This window comes from Haliotis rubra, unplaced genomic scaffold (genome assembly GCF_003918875.1).
Source record: "Haliotis rubra isolate DU_JTF1 unplaced genomic scaffold, ASM391887v1 Scf473, whole genome shotgun sequence".
NCBI classification, from domain to species: Eukaryota; Metazoa; Mollusca; class Gastropoda; order Lepetellida; family Haliotidae; genus Haliotis; species Haliotis rubra.
In genome coordinates this window covers 291,425-315,537 of record NW_025767161.1, presented here as the reverse complement: position 1 = coordinate 315,537, position 24,113 = coordinate 291,425, and the positions used below count along the sequence as shown (strand labels likewise).

At 39.6% G+C, this 24,113-nt stretch overlaps 1 protein-coding gene across 1 annotated transcript; it reads right to left on the bottom strand.

Moving 5' to 3' along the window:
* Positions 1–2,685: 2,685 nt before the first annotated feature.
* Positions 2,686–12,651, bottom strand: LOC124290762 (small integral membrane protein 7-like). Its single transcript, XM_046727583.1, has 5 exons — positions 12,541–12,651; positions 8,637–8,678; positions 8,072–8,124; positions 4,257–4,347; positions 2,686–3,458 (listed from the first exon to the last, which is right to left on the bottom strand). The coding sequence occupies exons 1-5, from the start codon at positions 12,564–12,566 to the stop codon at positions 3,443–3,445; spliced, it is 228 nt and encodes a 75-aa protein (XP_046583539.1). The 5' UTR covers positions 12,567–12,651; the 3' UTR covers positions 2,686–3,442.
* Positions 12,652–24,113: the final 11,462 nt, after the last annotated feature.

The following is a 24,113-nucleotide window of genomic DNA, read 5'->3' as shown; positions in this document are numbered from 1 at the left end:
ACAAAATGAGCGAGTGAGTGAGTGAGTTTAGTTTTACACCGCTTTTAGCAATATTCCGCAATATCACGGTGGGGGACACCTGAAATGGGCTTCACACATTTTACCCATGTGGGGAATCGAACCCGGGTCTTCAGCGAACGAACGCTTTAACCACTAGGCTACCCCACCGCCCCAAAACAAATTGAAAGGGCTACTACATCTATGTTTTTACCTGCTATTGTTTGGTGTGTGTCCCACAGATCGAAGTCACTTCACCGTTGCCTTAAGTTAAAGGAAGCCATCAAGCCATACCAAAAGGTTTGCAGATCCGAATTAACACCTGACCAAGAAAATTTCACTGTAGAATTAATTGGCTTTTCAGCACAATGTAATACATGTAAACTACCAGGTAAAACTTGAACTATCAGTTCAACCACAAGCTAAAACTAGAAATCTCAGTTCGCCAAATGCAGCATGATAATGTAAGCTTTACTGAGGAATAAAGCAGCGATTTGAACGAGTGCTCGGTGACTACTTTTAATTTGCCAAAATATCTACTCATGGAAATATGTACACATGGGGAACGAATGGTTGTTGTTGCTGTCAGTAGACAGGGCTGATCAGGTATTCAATGACGTTTAGACCGACTGCATTAAGTGCATGCTTGGTCCCATGATAATGCAGATATGCATTATGCTGAAAACTCCGCAACAGATCTATTCAATAGGACGCTCATGAGAAATAAAATATACAATGCAAGGAGTATGTGGCATTTTTTGTTACATTTATACCGGAGCAATTTATTGATTTTATAAATTCGATTTTAGCTATCAATAACACAGAAGTATATGAATCGAATTAGTGATAATTTATTAGATTAATAATTCATCTTTCTGCTCATAAAAGTGATGAAATAGCCCTTCAAATCGTACAACAGTAAATAATCTTCTCAACGACAGGGTCTCTCCTGTTTAATGTACTTATCAGTATGGATATATTAATGTGTTGGTGTTTAACTTGTTAATGATTCACACGTGCGTATAGAAAGAGAATATATTATGTTGATTATGGAATTTTGATGAGATCCATAGCTCCCTTTACTCTTACACCGCAAAGTTTTGAGAAAAATTGAACCGATGATACTGAACAGATATATTTATATATATCACCAAATGAATAGGTTGTATCACAAATTCGATTATAAGATATACAAACATGAACTTGAATTTCTAAAACAAAATCTCAAAACATATTTTAAATCAATAAATAAATTGATTTACTGATAGCTAAAAAATGAAATTGTAATATCAATAATTATTTACATCATAAAATTGAATTTGTAATGTCAGCAATAACTATTTCAGTGAAAATATATTGAAGTTTGTTTCATACGTCTTTTCTCGAAAACTATATTGAAAACTACTATGCAAGAAAATTAAACTAAATGATTCTATGTAAACATGGGTTCAGGTGAATTATGATGAAGAGACATTCCAACCATCTGATGTTCAATATACACAAAACTATTGCACACGCTGATGATGTTGTTAAACATGACATATGGTAGGACAAAATTCAGTTATTTATAGTGCATATCTACTCACAGAGGTGCAGATACTGGATAAACTATAGGGGTTCAAAAGATGATGCGAGCATGAAACTCTAAATTCCTCAGAGGTGACTACCATGTACATTTCTGTTATTGTACGTTAAAAGATACAACAAGGATAAGAACTATAAAATATACATGCTCAATGATTGTTTTCAAACTCAGGATGTTGATCCCTTTACAAGGGATGTATATGCCATACCGATATTAACAGAGGGTTATGACTGACTGACTGAGTTTGGTTTTACACCGCTTTTAGCAATATTCCAGCAATATCACAGCGGGGGACACCAGAAATGGGCTTCACTCATTGTACCCATGTGGGGATTCGAACCCGGGTCTTCGGCGTGACGAGCCAACGCATTAACCACTAGACTACCCCACCGCCCCCAGAGGGTTATGAGAATACCTGTATTGGGCGTCTGTGCAAAATATCCAAAAGATCAAATTCTTTCTGCTGGATATTTCATCCCATTAATTTATTTATCCCCAAATAATCTACATCCTTGTATCCTTAATTGTTTCTGAGAAAAATATTGTCTGAATGGAAACCGGACAGAACAGGCACAAAGGTTTGGGTTCATGGCATGGAATAACATTTCTTAGGTTACTCATAGAACCCTATAAACACATAGTGGGCATATTTACTTTACGATATTCCTGAAATATCAAAGTAGAGAAACACGAAATGAGCTTCATGAGTATAATTAAACACAGACCTTCAGCACAGAGAGTTATGGTGTAGCCAGCTTACCGAAAATTTAAATCTGGAAATATTGAATGGTTTAAAGAATCGTTGCAAAATGAATAATGAAACCCAGCCCACCCAAATGCCACTATATGCAGGCACAGGGGACTGTATTCATATCTAAGAAATTGTGTTAACAAAATAAGTCACAATCTAAGACTTTGAAGACAATGGAAGCATTCATTCTTCGATACCCATGGCTGTTTTTTCCCCCCTTTCATTCAGGAAGGGTTGTCACTGTCATCCAAGTTCAAAAACACATTGCACAAAGTCTAGAATGTCTGTAGATGGCATCAGTGTACAAAGAAAAGAAACCAGATCCTACACAAAGACCAAAAACAAAACCAGATTGACAAATGTTATTGTTTTAATGATATGTACAATGAAATGCATGACAGTGTCACATACAAAGTGTATCATACATATTTACACATGCCTGCATGACGTAACACTTCCGTGTGTACCATATTCCCCACATAACAGTTTCTCATCACCGTGGCAACAGTGGTCACACACTGAGAAATATTAATATAAAACAATCTGGAATCGTCCAAGCAGTAGTGGAGTGGGTGCCTGGACAAGTTCCTCCATGAGCAGCCTGACACAACCTTGACAATCACCCACAAACATAGCACCCTCTCTATGTGCAAAGGTATAAGTGAGTGAGTTTGGTTTTACGCCATTTTTAACAGCAAAGGTATTAAATCCTTCACAAAACACCACAGACCATCAGTGCCACTTTTTTCAAGAATTATTTCCCCAATTGTACATACAATACCCCAACCCCACTCAGTGCTTTTGTGGTGCTTCCTTGATTCCATTTAATTTCTGTTGACTCTTCAAGATTCTACATAAGGATGGTTCCTGTTGCCATAGAGCCCACAACTGCCAAAGTTCTTCACTATACCACTATCAATATTTAACCTGTAATTAACAGTCTTTGAGACTCGGAAAGGATTATTACGAGATATGTCAGTTTAACTCTTCAAGTCACAACCCTGTACCCATATGCACCATATTTAATGTGAGAAGACCGCAGTTGTCTGGACTGCTAGTCCAAGGGAGGTAACTCCCTTTCAACAGGCTCTTGTAATGTACACGTCTGCTCAGTGGCCAAAGAATCTGAAAGAAATCATTCTGCAAATCAGTCACTGGAAGGCTGCAATACATCAAGATAATGATAGACAGTTTACTGGCGAAACAATTAGCCCTTTTGTCAACTAGCCGAACCTTTCAACACCTCAAACCAACCATCTTTGAAACAGTTTTAAAGGAATATCTACAGAAGGCAGCTGAATGAAAGATTGTTTGATTGTTGTTTAACGCCCTACTCAGAAGTATTTCAGCTATATGCCAGTGATCTATCAGTTATCAAGTCTGGACTGGTATGGTCAGTGAGCTCACCTAATAAAGTTCACATGCTAATACTAAAATATACTAAACATGATGCCAAGATTCAAAATAGAACAGACATAAAGGTTTATGGCAGGGTCTGCTGTTACCATATTGTGTTTTTCAAAACATCCTAAGACCAGACCATTTCATTTCTTGTTTTGTTTGTCCTCAGAAAACCTAAAGGCAGGAGGGGACATTTTTTTAAAAAAATCACTAGTCAAAGCAAAAACCCACATGAGTTTCCATCTTAACTCTTTTGGTTTGTTTATATCAACTAAAAATAAGTTGAGTGAGTTTAGGTTTCACACTGATTTCAAGAGCATTTCACTTATATCACATTAACATTAGGATTTCATTTTTTGAGCTGGGAAAACTACTTTTTTCTTTCTATTTCTTGAAAAAATGAAACCGCCGGATCTGTAAAACAAGAAATAAATTTGGTCTGGCCAAAAGAAATAAAAACAGACTCTACTTGGACATTCTTATGAAGGGACACATCAGATATAACCATTCCATGGAACTTACACTATCATGAGGAACATGATGAAGATGTTCCACAAAGCAATGAAGATCCTGAGATGCCGGAGACTGAGCAGGAAGCTCCGAACCTTGTCCCCTGAAACCAGGAAATGTTGCCATGGAAACAAACAGAGGAGAAACATGAGACAATTATCGGCAATGCCAGCCAGACATTGTTTACATTTTTCTTTACAGATTTTTTAAGACAGATATTTACCAAACCTGACCACCCAAACCACTGGGTTGCCTTATATGATCTACATAGGTTGTTAGGGACCCATTCTAGTCAGGAATCTTTGCAGGTTCACAATTTGGTCGCTGTCATCTGCTTTGTTGTTGTTATATTCTATGCTGATACCACAATGTGCCAATGAGTTTTGTTAAACTTTGCAAACTATTTCCCATAAATATATAGGTGGGACTTTTTACATGGCTAACATAACCAAAAGGAATGTTTTTCATGTTCGGTGTTTTTAGTGAGTAGTGATAACTAGGACTGAACAGTGTTACCGGGTTACGTTTTTCAAATGATACGTATTGCAATATTTTTTCTGAGAATCAGTATATTGAGTAAAGAACATATATGAGGTGAGGTGAGGTGAGGTGAAATTGGGTTTAACGTCGTGCTTGAGAATATTTCGCTCATATGACGACGTGCATGCGTGTGTATGTGTATGTGCGGCTGCTTGTACTAGCCCAGACTTAAGCTGGTTTTATAGTGCTAGCCCACTGAGATACCATGCCGCAGTGAAGCATGAATACCCCACTCAGACACATTATACTGACTCCGAGCCGACCAGTCCTTGTTGTACCCATTAATGCCGAGCGCCAGACAGGGACCAACAAGTACCATATTTTAACGTCTTTTGGTATGATGCGGTCGGGGATCGAACCTGTGACCTTCCGCTTTCCGGGCGGACGCTCTTACCACTACACCACGGAGGCAGTCTGAACATATATGAAGTGTTTGTGATTATCTTTATGGTTTAACTTAAAATCTACACATACTTTCATTCACAAGACGACGACATACTGTAATACTATAAGTTGTATAAAAAAGAAAATAGAATCCATGACTATACATCATTATTTTCAGATTTCTGTTATCAGAACCATAACATATATGTATAGGGACTTATAATGTAGAAAATAGGACTGACATACACAAAAAGTGTCACTCACTGTTCCCAATATATCGCAATCTGTATTGCAATACGGCTACCTTAAATCGCAATATATTGCAATACAATTTATTTGCAAATACACAGCCCTAGTGATAACCATGTTCAATGAACTTGCATCAGTGAGGTCAACAATTTATGTATGAAACGTGGGCATTTCAGAAACCTATGGTGGTGAGTCTGAATCCAGGAATCACCCAGATTTGGTTTCTTGGCTTGTCAGCACGACATACGTATGTTTCACCAAAGCAGTACATAAACATCGACTACGTACATCCCTTTGAAAATTCCTCCCACATTAAGTCGAGTAAACCCAACTCACACACTACAAATTGTATTACAGGCACTCTTTTAGCTTGATAACAATGCAAGAATCTATGTCGAAATGTCGCTCTATGCAATAAATAAGAAGTTGTCATTTATAAAGTTGTGGGTTTCATGTTTCACTCACTACAGTTTTCACTCAACAACAGCCAAGGAAGAAAATGTTGACATTCCCAATACTTGTCTTGGTGCAACCTCTGGACATAGTGGACATGACAGGCAGCTCTAATGAGCTTCATAGTTATAGTCTGTTTGGCTCAAAAGCGGACCGATGAATTGCAATCTAACTCGAAAACTAATAAACATAACATACTCAATGAAACGCTGATCATAATTAAAACGACAGACCAACTCTGTGAGGTTTTTGTAGAATTTATATCCTAAAAATAAAAAAGTTGTTTAACAAACTATCATTAAAGTTGTGACACAGTTCACTATTTGTTACGAGGGAGGAGTGCAGAGATTGGGACAGCCAGGTGTGCCAGAAAGGATGGAGACGGCACAGCAAAGGTTAATGAATCAATAACTTGGTGGGCACTTGTGCATGTGCTTCTCTAACACCTGGCTGTCCCTTTCTCTGCACTCCTCCCTCTTAACAAATAGTGAACTGTGTCAAAATTTTAATGATAGTTTGTTAAACAACTTTTTTAATTTTAGGACATAAATTCTGCAAACAAACCACAGAGTTGGTCTGATGTTTTGATTATGATCAGCGTTTCATTGAGTATTATATGTTTATTAGTTTTCGAGTTACATTGCAATTCATCGGTCCGCTTTTGAGACAAACAGACTATAGGTAACCATAAGAGAAGGAAAACTTAGGTAACCATAACGACACATTTCCCAGGTAAGTTAACCCTTGGCCTAAATCAATATTACTTGGACTGCAGTACTTTCTGGATCTAAGCTTCTTGGGAATAGAATCTGGGTTTGTTATAGGGTTGGGTAAAAACTTGGGGCCAGGTAGCATTAGCCAAACCAATCCAGGTACCTGTTACCTAGCTGTGTTTAAAAGTTTATATCCTTACTTATGGGACAGTCATGGCGATTGGAGCTAGAAAAAGTGGAGTTTGGTCATATTTTGATCTAAACACTGAGAAAACTGTGATGGTGGCATTTGAATTACTGAGATGAAACTACTCCAAGATGACTTTCTTATGCCATCGTGATCAAATACTTTCTCATAAATCGGAAATTCCTAGGATTCATGTTACATTTTACACTACAAAAGTTATCACAAAATAATTATTGACTAAATTGGTTACTGTGGTGTTCATTCATGGATGAAAATTGTTCAAATGATGATCACTTCTTTGACTTGAAAGTCTAATTTTTTGCCATGTCATTTTAAGCATGGTCCGTCAAACTATGATACGCTTTGACTGGTTGAGAGAGACTTATATACCAATCATTACAATGTAACACAAAGCCTTATATAAAATGAGAGATTTTATCATGCTCCTTGTTATGACTGAAGAACAAAAATATACTGCAAGTCTGGTTCAGTATTTCAGTTGATGAATTCACATCTGTATCAGACTATCAGAAACTCAGTCACATAACAAAATGAGTTTGTGTAGTTTATTCAGGACCTGGGTAATGAAAGATATTTACCCAACCCAGGTATCGTGTAACCTGCTCCAGCCACAGTTTGTTTTGATACTTCTAGCTTAAAGACATGACTGATGGACTGACTGAGTTTAGTTTTAAGCCGCTTTTAGCAATATTCCAGCAATATCACGGCGAGGGACACCAGAAATGGGCTTCACACATTGTGCCCATGTGGGGAATCGAACCTGGGTCTTCGGCGTGACGAGCCAACGCTTTAACCACTAGGCTACCCCACCGCCCCCTTAAAGACATGCCACCATAAGGAACATGATTAACCCATAAACAGACAACAAGCTACATCGCATCAATGTGAAGACATTGCAATGGTCATTTGCAGATTCTCTGAGATAATTGACCTCATTTGTTAACTCAAGCTCAACATGAAACGTGAACATAACTGTTTGAAATGGCCAACACAAACTCACAAAATGCAATCAAGGGGAGATAAGTGAAGATAACGTGCAATCATACCAACTGTGTGGGGAGCTCATCAATCTTATTCTGAAACTTACAACAAACACAAAGTTAAGTTTGTTTTCTTATTTTTTAATTAAAACTGGTAAGACCATTAACATAACCCACACATACACACGCTGAATGTGCCAAACTGCTAATCAATTGCTGCACAGCATGCCTGAGCAAAATGAAAACAGAAAAAACATATAAGGAGGGCTAGTGTATTTCCTTATAATCCTAAGCCCTTACCAACTGTTGGATCACGTTCAGCACCAAATGCTCCCTCTTCTTGGGTCTTTTTCCTGAAAAATAATTCATTAAGTTGTCAACAGAAAAATGTACAAACAATTTTTCTGTATGTGAAGATTAAATATTTACCATGATTATTTAGTTAACTTGTATTACTATTTACCCATGTCCAAAGAGATTGGTTTTCTATATGATATAATATTTATAAACTGCCATAAGCCGGTATGTATTTAATATTGTTTTCAATATAATAGTGGTGCTGTTAATATGACATGTTTATGGAATAAATAAAAGCTAATGTTTATTCACTTGAATTGCCAAACTTCACAATAGCTCATTCAGTCACAAGAAAAGCTTAAATCTTTTCAACGCCAACATCCCCTAACTTCAGCATGTGAAAGAATTATGATTTCATCCCACAATCTTTAAAACAACTACCTTCCAAGGTGGTAAAACCACAAAGAATGAACAATTCTGAGTGAAATAACACTATGTACATACAACAAAAATAATATTTCTAACTGATTATGTCAATTGTTTCGTCTATCCCTCTGTGTGTACTTACAACTTGAAGTTTAGCACTGCCCCTGCATTCATGAGGAGAGTCCTGGAAAGTGAAATCATTCAAAATGTTTTAATGCAGCGTACCATTGTAATGAATATCTGTGCATCTTTACACTGTGTTCCTCTAAAATCATGGTTACCAGAAAAGATCAAACTCAACTACTGCATAAATGAGTATGACATGATTCATGATGCTTTGGACAGTGACATCACCTTGATAGTAATTTGGACAGCTATGTTACCTTGGTAGAGCTGTGGACAGGTATGTCATTGTCATAGAATAAGGGAACTCGTGATCTTCATAGTGGGGATTTATTACTGATTCGGTAACTCAACAACATGTCACACAAGTTCATCTGGCGCGGTTTCGCGCGGCTTCTGCTAGCCAGTTACATCGGCTCTGAGCATGCCCGATAAGGGAGCATTAATTGAGAATGGAGTAATCCTTGTTTCAATAAGATACTATGACAGTCATCATGGTGGAGCTTTGGACAGGTATGTCATCATGATAGAGCTTTGAACAGGTGTGTCATCATGATAGAGCTTTGAACAGGTATGTCATCATGATAGAGCTTTGGACAGGCATCTCATCATGATAGAGCTTTGAACAGGTATGTCATCATGATAGAGCTTTGAACAGGTATGTCATCATGATAGAGCTTTGAACAGGTATGTCATCATGATAGAGCTTTGAACAGGTATGTCATCATGATAGAGCTTTGAACAGGTATGTCATCATGATAGAGCTTTGAACAGGTATGTCATCATGATAGAGCTTTGAACAGGTATGTCATCATGATAGAGCTTTAAACAGGCATCTAATCATGGTGGAGCTTTGAACAGGTATCTCATCATGATAGAGCTTTGAACAGGTATGTCATCATGATAGAGCTTTGAACAGGTATCTCATCATGATAGAGCTTTAAACAGGTATCTAATCATGATAGAGCTTTGGACAGGTATGTCATCATGATAGAGCTTTGGACAGGTATCTCATCATGATAGAGCTTTGGACAGGTATGTCATCATGATAGAGCTTTGGACAGGTATCTCATCATGATAGAGCTTTGGACAGGTATGTCATCATGATAGAGCTTTGGAAAGGTATCTCATCATGATAGAGCTTTGGACAGGTATGTCATCATGATAGAGCTTTGGACAGGTATCTCATCATGATAGAGCTTTGAACAGGTATGTCATCATGATAGAGCTTCTAACAGGTATGTCATCACGATAGAGCTTTGGGCAGTTATGTCATCATGATAGAACTTTGAACAGGTGTGTCATCATGATAGAGCTTTGAACAGGTATGTCATCATGATAGAGCTTTGAACGGGTATGTCATCACGATAGAGCTTTGGGCAGTTATGTCATCATGATAGAGCTTTGAACAGGTATGTCATCATGATAGAGCTTTGAACAGGTATGTCATCACGATAGAGCTTTGGGCAGTTATGTCATCATGATAGAACTTTGAACAGGCATCTCATCATGATAGAGCTTTGAACAGGCATCTCATCATGGTGGAGCTTTGAACAGGTATGTCATCATGATAGAGCTTTGAACAGGTATGTTATCATGATAGAGCTTTGGGCAGTTATGTCATCATGATAGAGCTTTAAACAGGTATCTAATCATGATAGAGCTTTGAACAGGTATCTCATCATGATAGAGCTTTGGACAGGTATCTCATCATGATAGAGCTTTGGACAGGTATGTCATCATGATAGAGCTTTGGACAGGTATCTCATCATGATAGAGCTTTGGACAGGTATGTCATCATGATAGAGCTTTGGAAAGGTATCTCATCATGATAGAGCTTTGGACAGGTATGTCATCATGATAGAGCTTTGGACAGGTATCTCATCATGATAGAGCTTTGAACAGGTATGTCATCATGATAGAGCTTCTAACAGGTATGTCATCACGATAGAGCTTTGGGCAGTTATGTCATCATGATAGAACTTTGAACAGGTGTGTCATCATGATAGAGCTTTGAACAGGTATGTCATCATGATAGAGCTTTGAACGGGTATGTCATCACGATAGAGCTTTGGGCAGTTATGTCATCATGATAGAGCTTTGAACTGGTATGTCATCATGATAGAGCTTTGAACAGGTATGTCATCACGATAGAGCTTTGGGCAGTTATGTCATCATGATAGAACTTTGAACAGGCATCTCATCATGATAGAGCTTTGAACAGGCATCTCATCATGGTGGAGCTTTGAACAGGTATGTCATCATGATAGAGCTTTGAACAGGTATGTCATCATGATAGAGCTTTGGGCAGTTATGTCATCATGATAGAACTTTGAACAGGCATCTCATCATGATAGAGCTTTGAACAGGTATGTCATCATAATAGAGCTTTGGACTGGTACGCCACCACTTTAGAGCTTTGAACAGGTATGCCATCATGACAGAGCTTTGGACATATATGTCATCATGATAGAGCTTTGAACAGTTATGTCATCATGCAGAGCTTCGAACAGGTATCTCATCATGATAGAACTTTGAACAGGCATCTCATCATGGTGGAGCTTTGAACAGGTATGTCATCATGATAGAGCTTTGAACAGGTATGTCATCACGATAGAGCTTTGGGCAGTTATGTCATCATGATAGAACTTTGAACAGGCATCTCATCATGATAGAGCTTTGAACAGGTATCTCATCATGATAGAGCTTTGGACTGGTACGCCACCACTTTAGAGCTTTGAACAGGTATGCCATCATGACAGAGCTTTGGACATATATGTCATCATGACAGAGCTTTGGACATATATGGCGTGATGATAGTGTTTGCAAAAGGTATGTCACCTTGATAGAGCTTTAGAAAGCTTGTGTGTGTGTGTGTGTGTGTGTGTGTGTGTGTGTGTGTGTGTGTGTGTGTGTGTGTGTGTGTGTTCCATTGATTTCGCACATGACATGGTGGTGGTGGTGGTGGGGTGGGGGGTCAGTTACTTTGTACATAACAGGGGGGTTATTCACATTGTACATGTATGCTTCTCCATAAAAATCATCATCATCACACACACACCCCACCCCTACCCCCAAGCCATAAATTATGAACGGTCGCTAACGTCACTACGATACAGCTTTAATCATCATGAAAGAGCTTTTGACAACCACGTCATCATGACAGTGCTTGGGAACGGTTTGTTGACATAAGAGCGCTTTGGGCAGTTATGTCAACATTATCACAAAATGTCTGCCAAGACCTACACAATTAAAAATTAACTAATTTTACACGATTGTAATTCTTAATGTGACTACCCTAACTTCAAACAGACAAGACAAAGGTAGTGACTTAGGTACACTCCAGTAGATGTAGTAATCCTACATTACCATAAAGTCTACCATAATCACAGGATGGCACATCAAAATTATGCCACTTGGTATATGGAACTAGGGTAGGACCACTGAACATTGTATCATAAAACTTAGTATGTAAATATGCCTCCATGGTTTCAAGGTTAGGGGTTATATTGTTTCCAAAATAATTATTCACTGTGTGTCATAAATTCAATAAGATAGAGTATTGATAGAGGGAGAAAAATACCAGGGTTCATTATCGAACTTTCACAGTTGCGGCAAATGAGAAACAGTGCCAGTACTGGCAGTAGTTTATAGGATGGTCAATAGATTGTTGCAGTCTGTTTAACAGTTTAGCTGATGATTTATCAACTTCTGACAAGTTTAAAATGAATGGGTGTAGCCGTTTGCCTGTTAGATTTACATTTTAGCGTGTAAATCAACACTTATAGAAATGACAGAAACTTTACTCAATTTTTAACACGTACCCGTTGATGCACTTACTAAGTGACGTAGACATAATTGACCGCCACAAGCAATGGGGTACCCTATGCTACCGGTATTAGAATCTGACAGTGTTCACATACCCACATATTATCAGGTCTGATATCATTTCGTAACAGTCACGGCGCCGATTTCTGAAACAAATACTCTTTCTAGCAGTTGTTTACTCCGGCCACGGTGTACAATCTACACTGCCACCTATAGCCAGGGAGAGATAACTCTCATAAATGCATTCCGATTTTGCAGGTCGTTCAGAAAATATGGAAACCATTTACATCCCCAAATTTTGGTATGCACAAAGGAATTAAGAAAGGTATCAACCTTTCCAAATTCTGTTTTAATTTATATGAATTCACGACTTGATTTTTGTACGAGAGGAGCGTGGTTTCAGATGATCGACTGAAAACAGATCATCTTCTTCTTGAATCAGTCTACTGTAGTCTCCAAAAAACAAATATTTTACAGAAAAACGTTCCTAAATCATAATCATAAAATATTATGAAAAGGATCCAAGAGAATTTCTTCATGTTTAGACTAAAAAACCGCGAAGCGATAAATCTCGAAAGCTTGTAAATCTAGACTTGCATGGGCTTTCTTTAATATATTTGTTTTCAGGGTCTAACAGACTCCAACACAACTGAAAAGCCGTGTTCAGTCACCGTCTGTATATTTCCTCTTGTCCGACACTTTATATAGCCCTGCACTGACAACCACAGTTTATGCAAGTGTAATAATGTCAGTGAGTTAGTTTAGTTTTACGCCGCTTTTAGCAATATTCCAGTAATATAACGGCAGTGTCTTATTATTAGGACATGTGGGCTGTTCTTGGGTGAGAGAAAGAGATCTAAACAAGGATCCATGAAACAAACTGTTAAATATAAAGGTGTATCACATTACAGGTACATGTCTAGACGCAGTAATTAGTCCCACTGCCAGGTAATAAAACTGTACTAGTGTTGTTCATGTATAATAAAACAGGCGATAAAATAGTGCGACACATGGCGAACAACATCTGGTGTGAAGTCCAGGCCGGTTACATGATGTTACATCGTGTTACACACACCTCGTCTAAGGAGTGTACTCTGTACCTTCTGTTCAGTGTAGACATTGTACTTAGGCGATATGTTATTGTTTTGAACATCTGACTACTGAAATCTCAGTTATGGGAAGTGATGTTTTTATTAAAACTTGAATTTGCAGACCAACTGGACTGACTGACTGAGTTTGGTTTTACGCCGCTTTTAGCAATATTCCAGCAACATCACGGCGGGGGACACCAGAAATGGGCTTCACACATTGTACCCATGTGGGGATTCGAACCCGGGTCTTCGGCGTGACGAGCCAACGCTTTAACCACTAGGCTACCCCACCGCCCCAGACCAACTGGACTTTACAGATGAACAAAGGGTTGTTTAATCAAACTTGCCGGCGATGACTGTTCTAAGAAGACTAAACGATGAGTAAAACATACAGGTAGTTTAAATTTTGAGTTTTTACTGCATAGCTTTCTTAAAAATCATTTAATAAACCTGAATTAGCCGTTAATTAGTTGTGTCATATCGACCGTAGGTTGACAGAATAACTCTTCAAATGTGCATGAATGCGATTGACCAGATTCGTGTCTAGCCACATCACGAAGGGCGTCCTATGGCAAGTATTATAATGGTGTGGTATAGTGTTAGTTTGTGGTAATTGTGTTAAAGATGTGAAATGTACATTTTTCCATCACATAAGTTATATTACCCCAACCCCACTCAATACTGATAATTAGAACAACATTGCTGTTTTGAAAACAACAATGTTAACAGGTTCTCTGTGTTGTTTCCCCATACTATTATATGGAACTTAAAACAGAAACACATTACACAAAAAGAACAGCAATTTTTCAAACGAATATACATAATCCGGATAGTGTCGTGTCTGTTGTGACAAATAAACTTTAGTCATATGAGTGAGTATGGTTTTACGCCGCTTATTGCAATATTCCAGCAATATCACGGCAGGGGACACCAGAAATGGGCTTCACACATTGTACCCATTATGTTTAGTCTATGAAAAAGCTAATGTGTTCTGTAATGTCCTTTCATGAATATATACACAGACTCTGTCACAGGCACAACAAACTATACAGTAAGTAAATAGGAAAATATTTATTATGCTTTTGCCCACGATGATGACATCAGTGTCAATGTGACATGACATATTGTATGATCGCCCTGAGATAACGTCAGCAATACAAACTCATACAGCGAGCACACTTTGCATACAGAATAAGTACACATCCGCCAAGTCAATAAATTAATAAATTAAAAACAATACATAAATAAATTAATATCATATACTCTCAAATGATGCCTGGTTTGAGGCAGAGTATTATGTACAATTACACCAACCCATGCATTGTGTCGTTCGGGTTTGAACGAAATGACTCCAGAATGTACGTATACAATAGTATGGAGTGTTGTCGTTTTTCTCCAAGGAACCAAGGCATGTCGCGGACAGATGAACCATTGACCAAATGCACTTCGAATCCTGGACGGTTTATACAAGCTCAGAAACCGTTCTTAAAGTTAATCAGTAATCCTTCTTGGCACACCTGGTACTGTTTGGTTGTCTTTCGTTTTTCATGTGTTAATCCGTCCTATTCTCACAGGGAAACATTATAAACAGCTGATCTTTGTCAGCCACTAGCTCATCCTCGGGACACCCCACAGCCCCGAGTTAACCTGGCCCATTGTTGTCGTGTTGTGTGTAACTAGCCTGAGGCAGTGTCTGGTCATCCTCGGCGCACAGAAAGGGATCACTTCCTGACCACAAAGACACCGCCAAGCACTGCCGTAGGCAAGGATTCACTATCTGTTTGATCGAAATACGTCATGAGTATTGTATAACCAGGAAGCTGGATGAACTGGGAAGGGATAGAGGGCTCCGTGTGTCCGTGTGTGTGCCAGAGAACGCACCTGCCAATCGTGACGTCATGATGGCTGTTCGACTTGTGTCACCTGAACTATGGTTGCCTCTGGGGTATTGTTATCGGTCTCCATCTCTTCATCCTCACTGTCGGTAATGTTGTTGTCAACGAAGTCGGCAACGTCGTCCTCCTGCTCTTCCCATTCCGTTCCCAGCTGCTTCCGCAACGCCATCACCTCGTCAGCCTTTGCAGCGGCGTAAATGTGGTACATGTCGCGCATGTTCTCCGCTGACATCAGACGCATGCGCAGAATGTATCGGTAAGACCGTCTGTGGTCTGCACGTGCTTTGAAGTAGCGGACCTCCAACGAACGTATTTTCCTGTTGATCATAGCAACTTGTTCGCATGCGCGACGAAACCGAATTTCCGCACACATGACCCTGACTGTCAGTTCTTCCAGCGTGAGAGGCAAGTGCCCGGATGATGGCAAAGAGTCGAGGACTGGCGTGGTGTCCATGTTGCTTCTCTTCTACAATCTGAGTACCTTGAACCTCTCGAAGCATCGGTCACTTGGTAAATGCACGTCAGGTGGCCGCGTGTTCTTTCGCCGAGAATGACCTCTGACCCAATGACATCTGGTTCGACTGGCCAGGATGTTACCCCTTTCACTCTTATTACGTCACGCCCCCTGCTGTCAAAACATGTTGCCAGGGTAATAACTCTGGCTCAACTCGTTCAATCAACCGGAATCTCATTATGCTAATTTGCATAGATTCTAATGAGCCGTTAATGAGGCGACGTGTGCACGGGTGACGTACCTTCCCGTCATGCTTCAGTGAGTGATGACATCCCAGCCAATCAGCGACCATCAGGCTTGACATCAATGGCCGTGGACATTGACAGGCTTGGTCGTTGATAGGTTGTGATGTCGCCGCTCTGATAGGAGCACCTGCATATTTGTCTGTGTGCAATTGTCAATTCTTTGTTAGTTTATTTAGTGATGGTGCCTAACATGGTTTTGACACTGAAGTTTATAAACAACAATCCACTAAAACAACAATGTGTTTAATGCAGAACCTCTGACGATACACTGGTCCACGTTGCAATCAGTGTCATAGGTGAAGATGTGAATTTTTCTTTGAATGCGAAAGTATTCTATACTTGCAAAGCAAAAGATATGGAATGAGATTTTGTACACAACATATTCTTAAAACGAAAGTATACATTCTTGATTGGGATTTGATGGAACAAGCAGAATATTTATGAAACTGTACAAGGTAGAAAACAGGTGGAAATACTGAAAGTTTTACACCCGAACCACAGCCACGAACTCCGAATCCAACAACACCATCGAATAACCGTTTCTTGTATACATGTATTTCATTTTCAGCAAAACGTAACAAGGATGTGTAGTTAAACTTGGCCGACCTTTTTTTAATGAGAAAACAAATAATTGATAATCTCTTCCCCCTAAACACGTCTTAATATGCTTAATTCCATACACTCCCCGTAATCGGAGTACTTGATTAAATACACTTCATGCTGATTATATAAGTACTGTATGTGGTGTAACATATGATATACATGTATGTAAATAGTTAATCGTATCCACACTATTCATATTCGTATCATATTAAAAGATGCCTCCTTTAAGACGCGCGCCAGAAATGAAAATGACAGTAAGACATATGAGCATATAAAATACGACGATCATATTTTTAAAGCTTAATTCGTAAAAATATACAGCTGCATGTGAGGACCATTACTTGATAATAATTTGCGTTTAACACAAACATTGATCGCATAGATGGCACTGTACGCAAATATGCACAAAACGTCACCGTAAACAATAACCAGTCACAAATAGCCAACGAAACAGATTTCATTGTAAATATGCAAAATATATTAAACCTATATGTACAAGTGATTGCATCAAAATGCTGAAGTTATAGATAGTTTATCTGTTACTTGCTGTCCCGAGCAATAATCTAAAATCATTTGGCTGAAGAACCTTTTCATATGCAGCAGCTTCTCATTGGAACTCTCTCCCAATCGAGTTAAAATAATCTCCTTCCCTAAGTACATTCAAAACACGACTCAAGACTCATCTATTCCTCCGCTACAAGTGACTTCCAACCATCTGTACCTGTCAGCTGCATATAGTTTTAACTTGAGCTCAGGAAGCGCTTTGAGCATATCCCTGTGACGTTGAAAGGCGCTATATAAATGGCTTATTATTATTATTATATAAGAAAAAATACTTTGGTATAGATTTATTGATACTTATACATCATAACATACCAGCTTACTGAATTGGTAAGAAAATATATTGCTCGAGTCCATGCCCTCTTCAAGTGGTATGACTGATATATTCGTAAATTCAATTCTATTATCAAACTATCATTGATCTGTAAAAATATATCTATAATCCGTTTCTTGTATATTTCATTTTCAGCAACATCTAACATCTTTTCCGAAAAGAGTTAAGGCCATCTAATTTGGTAATATGGCCTCAACTTACTTTTATCTTTAAGAAATATCTTCATATGAATTTATTGATCTCCTTTTCATAAATGGTCATTACACCGCCTTTACATTCTGTAAATAAGTAAAAGAGAATTATATCTGTTTCCAGATGGTCGGACCTGCCGAGTTACATCAAATGATGCAAGAAGAGGAGGAAGACGCTGAAGAGGAAGACGTAACTGGAGGAGGTACAGAGCATGAGTTCATATCTGGATTGCTGCTGAGACTGGCATATACGAAAATATCCTTTGCAATAAAAGATATTGTCGTACGATGCTTTTTACTGTTAAAGATGAATAATGCAAACAAGGATACATTTTTAATGCCCACAATGGAAATGTATAACAAGCAATGTTTTACATTTTTCAGGTAACGTCAATTAAACAATAAGCACCTTTTGTATTGTATAAATGTATATTTCGTGTATGGAAATTACGTTGAAAGAATTATATAGGTTCTAGACAATAATCGGATTTGGGCAACGCTTTCTTACCAGGTGGGCCTATAAAACAATTAATCACCTGATCGTCTATGTGGTCACTACATCCATGTTTGGCTGAAATTAGCCCGATCCCCATGTTTGATAATTACCTGGCCTTTGTGTTATGCTCTTTTCAATTGCAAGCGGTTTGTCTGCTTCCGAATTAATTACATAATGGAATTAAAATTCTAATTAAATGTATCCTAATTAACCAAGCACTTTTGATATTTATTTGATGATTCTTATGTGAAAGAATTTAATTTACATGAACTTGATCACTTGATTTTAGAACTGTACATATGAGTAAATTATTTCGCTTTCTGTTTCAATCCCTACGTGAAAAGAAACCAGCTGTGCCCCACCATTAAATTAAAGTGAGAAAACGTTTCCCACAGACATACGAAATTTCTGCTAAAACAGACTCGATTGTACAATTCCCTAACTAGCTTTATCACTGACAACTGAACAGTGACGATGTCGGGAGTTAGTTAAAAAGTTGAGCGTATTCTGCTCCTCCACCGACACCTGTCATTAACACATACAAAGGCAAGGCAGTTGTTTACCTTCAGGGGGAACACACGGTACAAGTTAAGATAAGGAACTGCATGGGGGATTGGTGTTTCACAGATATGTCACGTCAGCTACATGTCTCTCAAAATTCTGTTTGAATTTTTTAAATAAAACTTTTAATGTTGATGCCACAATAAAAAGGATTTTGAGCAAGAGTCTTTGAAATCTACTTAGGAGGAGTTTCCTGTGTCTCCACAGTTGTGTGACGTAAACACCACAGAGGTTGGAATATAGCTGGAAAACAATCGACATTAGTAGGTGAGGTGAGGTGAAATTGGGTTTAACGTCGTGCTTGAGAATATTTCGCTCAGATGACGACGTGCATGCGTTTGTATGTGGATGTGCGGCTGTTTGTACTAGCCCAGACTAAAGCTGGTTTTATAGTGCTAGCCCACTGAGATACCATGCCACAGTGAAGCATGAATACCCCACTCAGACACATTATACTGACTCCGAGCCGACCAGTCCTTGTTGTACCCATTAATGCCGAACGCCAGACAGGGACCAACAAGTACCATATTTTAACGTCTTTTGGTATGACACGGTCGTGGATCGAACCCGCGACCTTCCGCTCTCCGAGCGGACGCTCTAACCACTACACCACGGCGGCGGTCCTCGACATTAGTAAAAATAGGTAGACTGAAGCAAGGGATGTTAGAGTTACACAATAATGACACGGTTCCGGTTTGGCCCAAGTTGTCGAAACTGACCAATTCAAATACAACTGTTTTGAGGTTCCATTCCTATATCCTGTCCTTCTAACTGCTGAATGTGTTGATTATGCAGTATGATAGAGTCCGTTACCCAAGGTTGATATAGTTTCACTGACCTGCCTGTTTACACACATTTCCAACAAGACATGCTTGTAAAAGCAGGCGTCTATTTCAAACAATTGGCGACTAACGGGACTGGGTGGTCTGACTCGCTGACTTGTTTGACACATGTCTTCCTATGCCATCTGCGTAGATCGATGCTTATGGCGTTATCATTAGATTGTCTGGTCCATACTCGATTATTTTCAGGCCGCCGCCATATAGCTAGCATACTGCTGAATGTGGCGTTAAACAACAAACGAAAAAAGCATAAATCCATCCATTTTGATATTGCTGATACCTATGGAATCCTTGAAGGGACATTGTCGCGTTGTCGCGCATTTTTAGGCTTTTATTTACACATCTTAGATGGGGCGACAATGCGACAACGCGACCTATTTTGACCTTGAAAATTGTCCTATGTCGCATTGTCGATCTTTGGAGGACTAGAAACATATTATTTAAAACGCGACATGCGACATCGCGACAATGCGACAATGCGACAAATGGCCGAAATGTCGCGTTGTCGCATTGTCGCATTGCCGCGCTTTGGTTAATTTTGCCTCATTTTGCTTGTTCTTGAGAGGGCGACAACGCGACAATGTCCCTTCCAGGATTTCATAGATACCACTGTTGCAGATGGTGACGCAGCTTTGGGCGTGGCTGAACACATCTTGATGAAACAAGTCAAAACATTGATAACACAACAGCCTCGTTTCCTGTTGACTGGGTCCCGTCCTATTGCGCAACTTCGTCGTACAATAACCAGTCCATAATTTTGAGACCACTTCATTTAACTGGATACATAATTATTAATCAGTATTATTTGATACATCTAAGCACTTGTATATTGCAACACTACGCTCCTTCTAATCCTTGCAAACACGTCGTGCAGCGTGCTCTGTCGTACAGCGAGCACTGACAAATAGAAACCCGGAAATCGTGGAAATCTCAAAACGAGGTTCTGCCGCTAGAAAAGTTTGGTGGTCTGGTACGGACTAGATATTATATCAATTACATTGTGCGTTACAGAACTACACAGAAAAAGTACACAGAAAAAATACATAACAGGTGTATCCAGAGAGCCAGATGCATTGTGAATCCTGTTACAACCTCATCTAACAGGGTCAGTCTGTGAAGTCTTAGTTAAGGTCATGCTGCCTACACCTCACATAAAATATAGAAATACGAAGTTATTGAAGCTTAAAATTATAATTCATGTGTAAATACCATTTTCTAATGAAACAAGGAATTGGAATTAAGTGTAACGATAGTTGTTTGTGATGTCTATTTTCGCTTTCATACGAGAAAATTCGGATCGGCTGTAAAGTAGGTCATTGTCTGAATAGGTTAATGAGACTCATGTTTCGGTTTGTAATTAAATAATGAATTTATTTTTGCCACAGACTGACGATACATGTACTGACGATTGAGTGCCACGACAATCTGTATGTAATTTCCAACAGGTTAATTTGGCGACCCAATCGTCAAAGGCGCAATATCGCTTAGCAGAGTTGCGTCCCTTGAGCGTGGCAGAAACCTATGATCACCTGTCTCAATCCCAGATATCCCGATTATGTTTCAAGATTTGTCAGCACCATATAGGTTCGTGGAATTCATGAAGGCTTTAAATGTCTGTACCACTACGGGTTTTGCTCCCACATTAAGCTGACACTCCATGATATGTCTCTGAAATAGCGGCGTGAACCCAAGTGACTCATTTTATACCCACCAAGGCGCACAAACTCGGTATTTACAACACGCGTCGATTCCTTTGTGGCGGCCTTGTATGGAATCCGAGAAGGGACATTGTCGCGTTGTCGCATTGTCGCGTTGTCGTATTGTCGCCCTCTCAAAAGGCAAATAAAATGAGGCAAAATAAACCAAAACGCGACAATGCGACAACGCAACATTTCATCAAAATGTCGCGTTGTCGCGTGTCAGTAATTTTTTAGGCTGTTTTTACACATCTTACATAGGGCGACCCGCGACAACGCGACATATTTTGACCTTGAAAATTGTCGCTATGTCGCCCTTTGGAGGAATAAAAAATTTTTTTATTCAAAACGCGACATCGCGACAATGCGACAAATGGGCGAAATGTCGCGTTGTCGCGATGTCGCGTGTCGCGTTTTGGTTAATTTTGGCTCATTTTGCTTGTATTTGAGAGGGCGACAACGCGACATTGATGTCCCTTCCAGGATTCCATAGCCTTGTACCTTTTTTCGCTTATAGCAAATAAATAGCAGTGATTGCAAGATACTTACAAGTAGAAAACTTGAATATGTCACCACAAAATGCATTGATATTTCCTGGAAAATTGTGACTGAGTGAATCAAGCAATATATCATGCTGAGTAAAAAATGATCAGTTATTTTATTCAGTGACTGATTGCACCCCAGTCCAGTATTTCTCTGTCTAAAACCAGTCTGTGAACACAAACTTTATACATACTTTCCACTAATATACCCCGTCCACCTGTAACCATCCACTGCGCGCTGGACACCGTCGCTCTCTGTACACATGTCCACTCTTATTGTCATAGAAACCTCCCGTGATGCCACGCTTGACCAACAAGTCCCAGGAGAACAGACAGTGACGGTTAATGTGTGGACTGGCCAAAGTGATGACACCCTGTCTCATTTAAAGTTCTTTTCGAATGTCACTGAGGCACTTCCATTGTGGAAGTATTAGATTCCCCTGCTTCAAGGCACTGAACATCCTGGCATCCAGGGCATCTTATCTCGGGATCATGTGTGAAGCCCATTTCTAGTGACCCTCGCCGTGGTATTGCTGTAATATTGCTAAAAGCGGCGTAAAACTCACTCACTCACTATGTCGGAATCAGTTCTTTCACAGCTATAATACTAATGCTATCAGTGAATTAGACCGCCATTTATCCAAGAAATAAAGTTATTTTAGTTCTTTTTAAAAAAAAAACATATTAAAAGTATAGAAATATATTTATTTACAACACCAATGCAAATAGAAAACACGGTCAATCCTAAATTTCTAGTGCTGATACAATCTAGACTTGAAAAATCAATCTAGACTTGTGTAAGACACCTGGTTAGCTGTGTCTAGGAGACAGACTATTCGTATCACATTCATCACACGATGACAGGTGCATATACCTATGTGTATAGTCCAATATTTGCACCTCGTCTGTTTAGGTAAAATTCGGCGGCGGAAGAAGCTGTACGCCAAGTACACCACCGCGACGTCGCTCTCGGTAGCGTCTGCACTGCTCTAGGTCCGGACTTCCCTCCGGAGATGAAGTCGGTTTGTTTTGAGCGACGTTACTGGGAAGAAGCTGTACGCCAAGTACACCACCGCGACGTCGCTCTCGGTAGCGTCTGCACTGCTCTAGGTCCGGACTTCCCTCCGGAGATGAAGTCGGTTTGTTTTGAGCGACGTTACCGTTGAGGAGGGAGTGTTGTAGACTCTGATGGAGGCTGTTCCGAGGCCTCCCCCTACCTTGCTGTTCCATGAATTGTCTGGAATCTTCATCATCTGAATCCATCTGTTCAGCTTCTGGTGGAAACACTGGTATGTCTTCAGAAATCGGGGACATAGTATCCACGGAGGTATTGTTTGATTCCTCTGATAACGAATACTGTGTCGTCTGTTGATTAGGGTGTGGAATTGTACAAGCGGGAAGCACTATGCTCTCATTACTGGAAGTCCTGTCTGATGGTCTCAGAGGCACCAAGTCATCTTGATACTGCTTCGTCCGATAAACTCGTGACTTCCGTCGTTCGTTCGGGGTGTTCACTATCACAGACCCAGCCAGGAGCTGAGAGCGCAGGCGCAACACATCCTCCCTGACGGCTTGACGCCGGATATCGTCTGTTCGTTTCAGATAGTTCGAAATCTGGGACTCTTCTTCTTTGGTTGTTTTTCGACGACGCAAATGTCCGGCGATGAAAGCAACAATGCTCATACCATACACCAGCACTGTAGCGACAGTGAACAGCATCGCCCCTCGGGCGTCGTAGACGCGTGTTGAAGTCGTGTTGGTGGCGAGGGTCACGTCTTCCAGAGTTTCATTACACGGTGTAGTCGCCATACTGGCTTCCACTCAGCCCATGTGTCACCTTATGCTGGCATTGTTCGATCCGTCACTTTTTCTTTAGCCGTACAACAATCAGTTGATATATTCTATTAAGTCGGCTGTGTTATTTGTAAAAGCACATTCGTTTACAAGGCTTCGCTACATGTATGAACCGTACATGACGAAACCTGACGCTAGGGGAGGACCTGGGTAAAAGTACTTGCTGAGAAAAGAAAGCATGTTTTAGAACTTGTTGTATGCGTCTATTTGTGTACAAAGACGGATAAAGACCTGCGCGAATA

Bases quoted from the DNA above. Each gene is read 5' to 3' on its own strand.
- LOC124290762 (XM_046727583.1), bottom strand. From the start codon at position 12,566: ATGATATCAGACCTGATAATATGTGG. The intron at 8,679-12,540 runs GTATGTGAACAC...TTCACTTTCCAG, and splicing joins TCAGACCTGATAATATGTGG to GACTCTCCTCATGAATGCAG. The intron at 8,125-8,636 runs GTAAGTACACAC...ATTATTTTTCAG, and splicing joins GCAGTGCTAAACTTCAAGTT to GAAAAAGACCCAAGAAGAGG.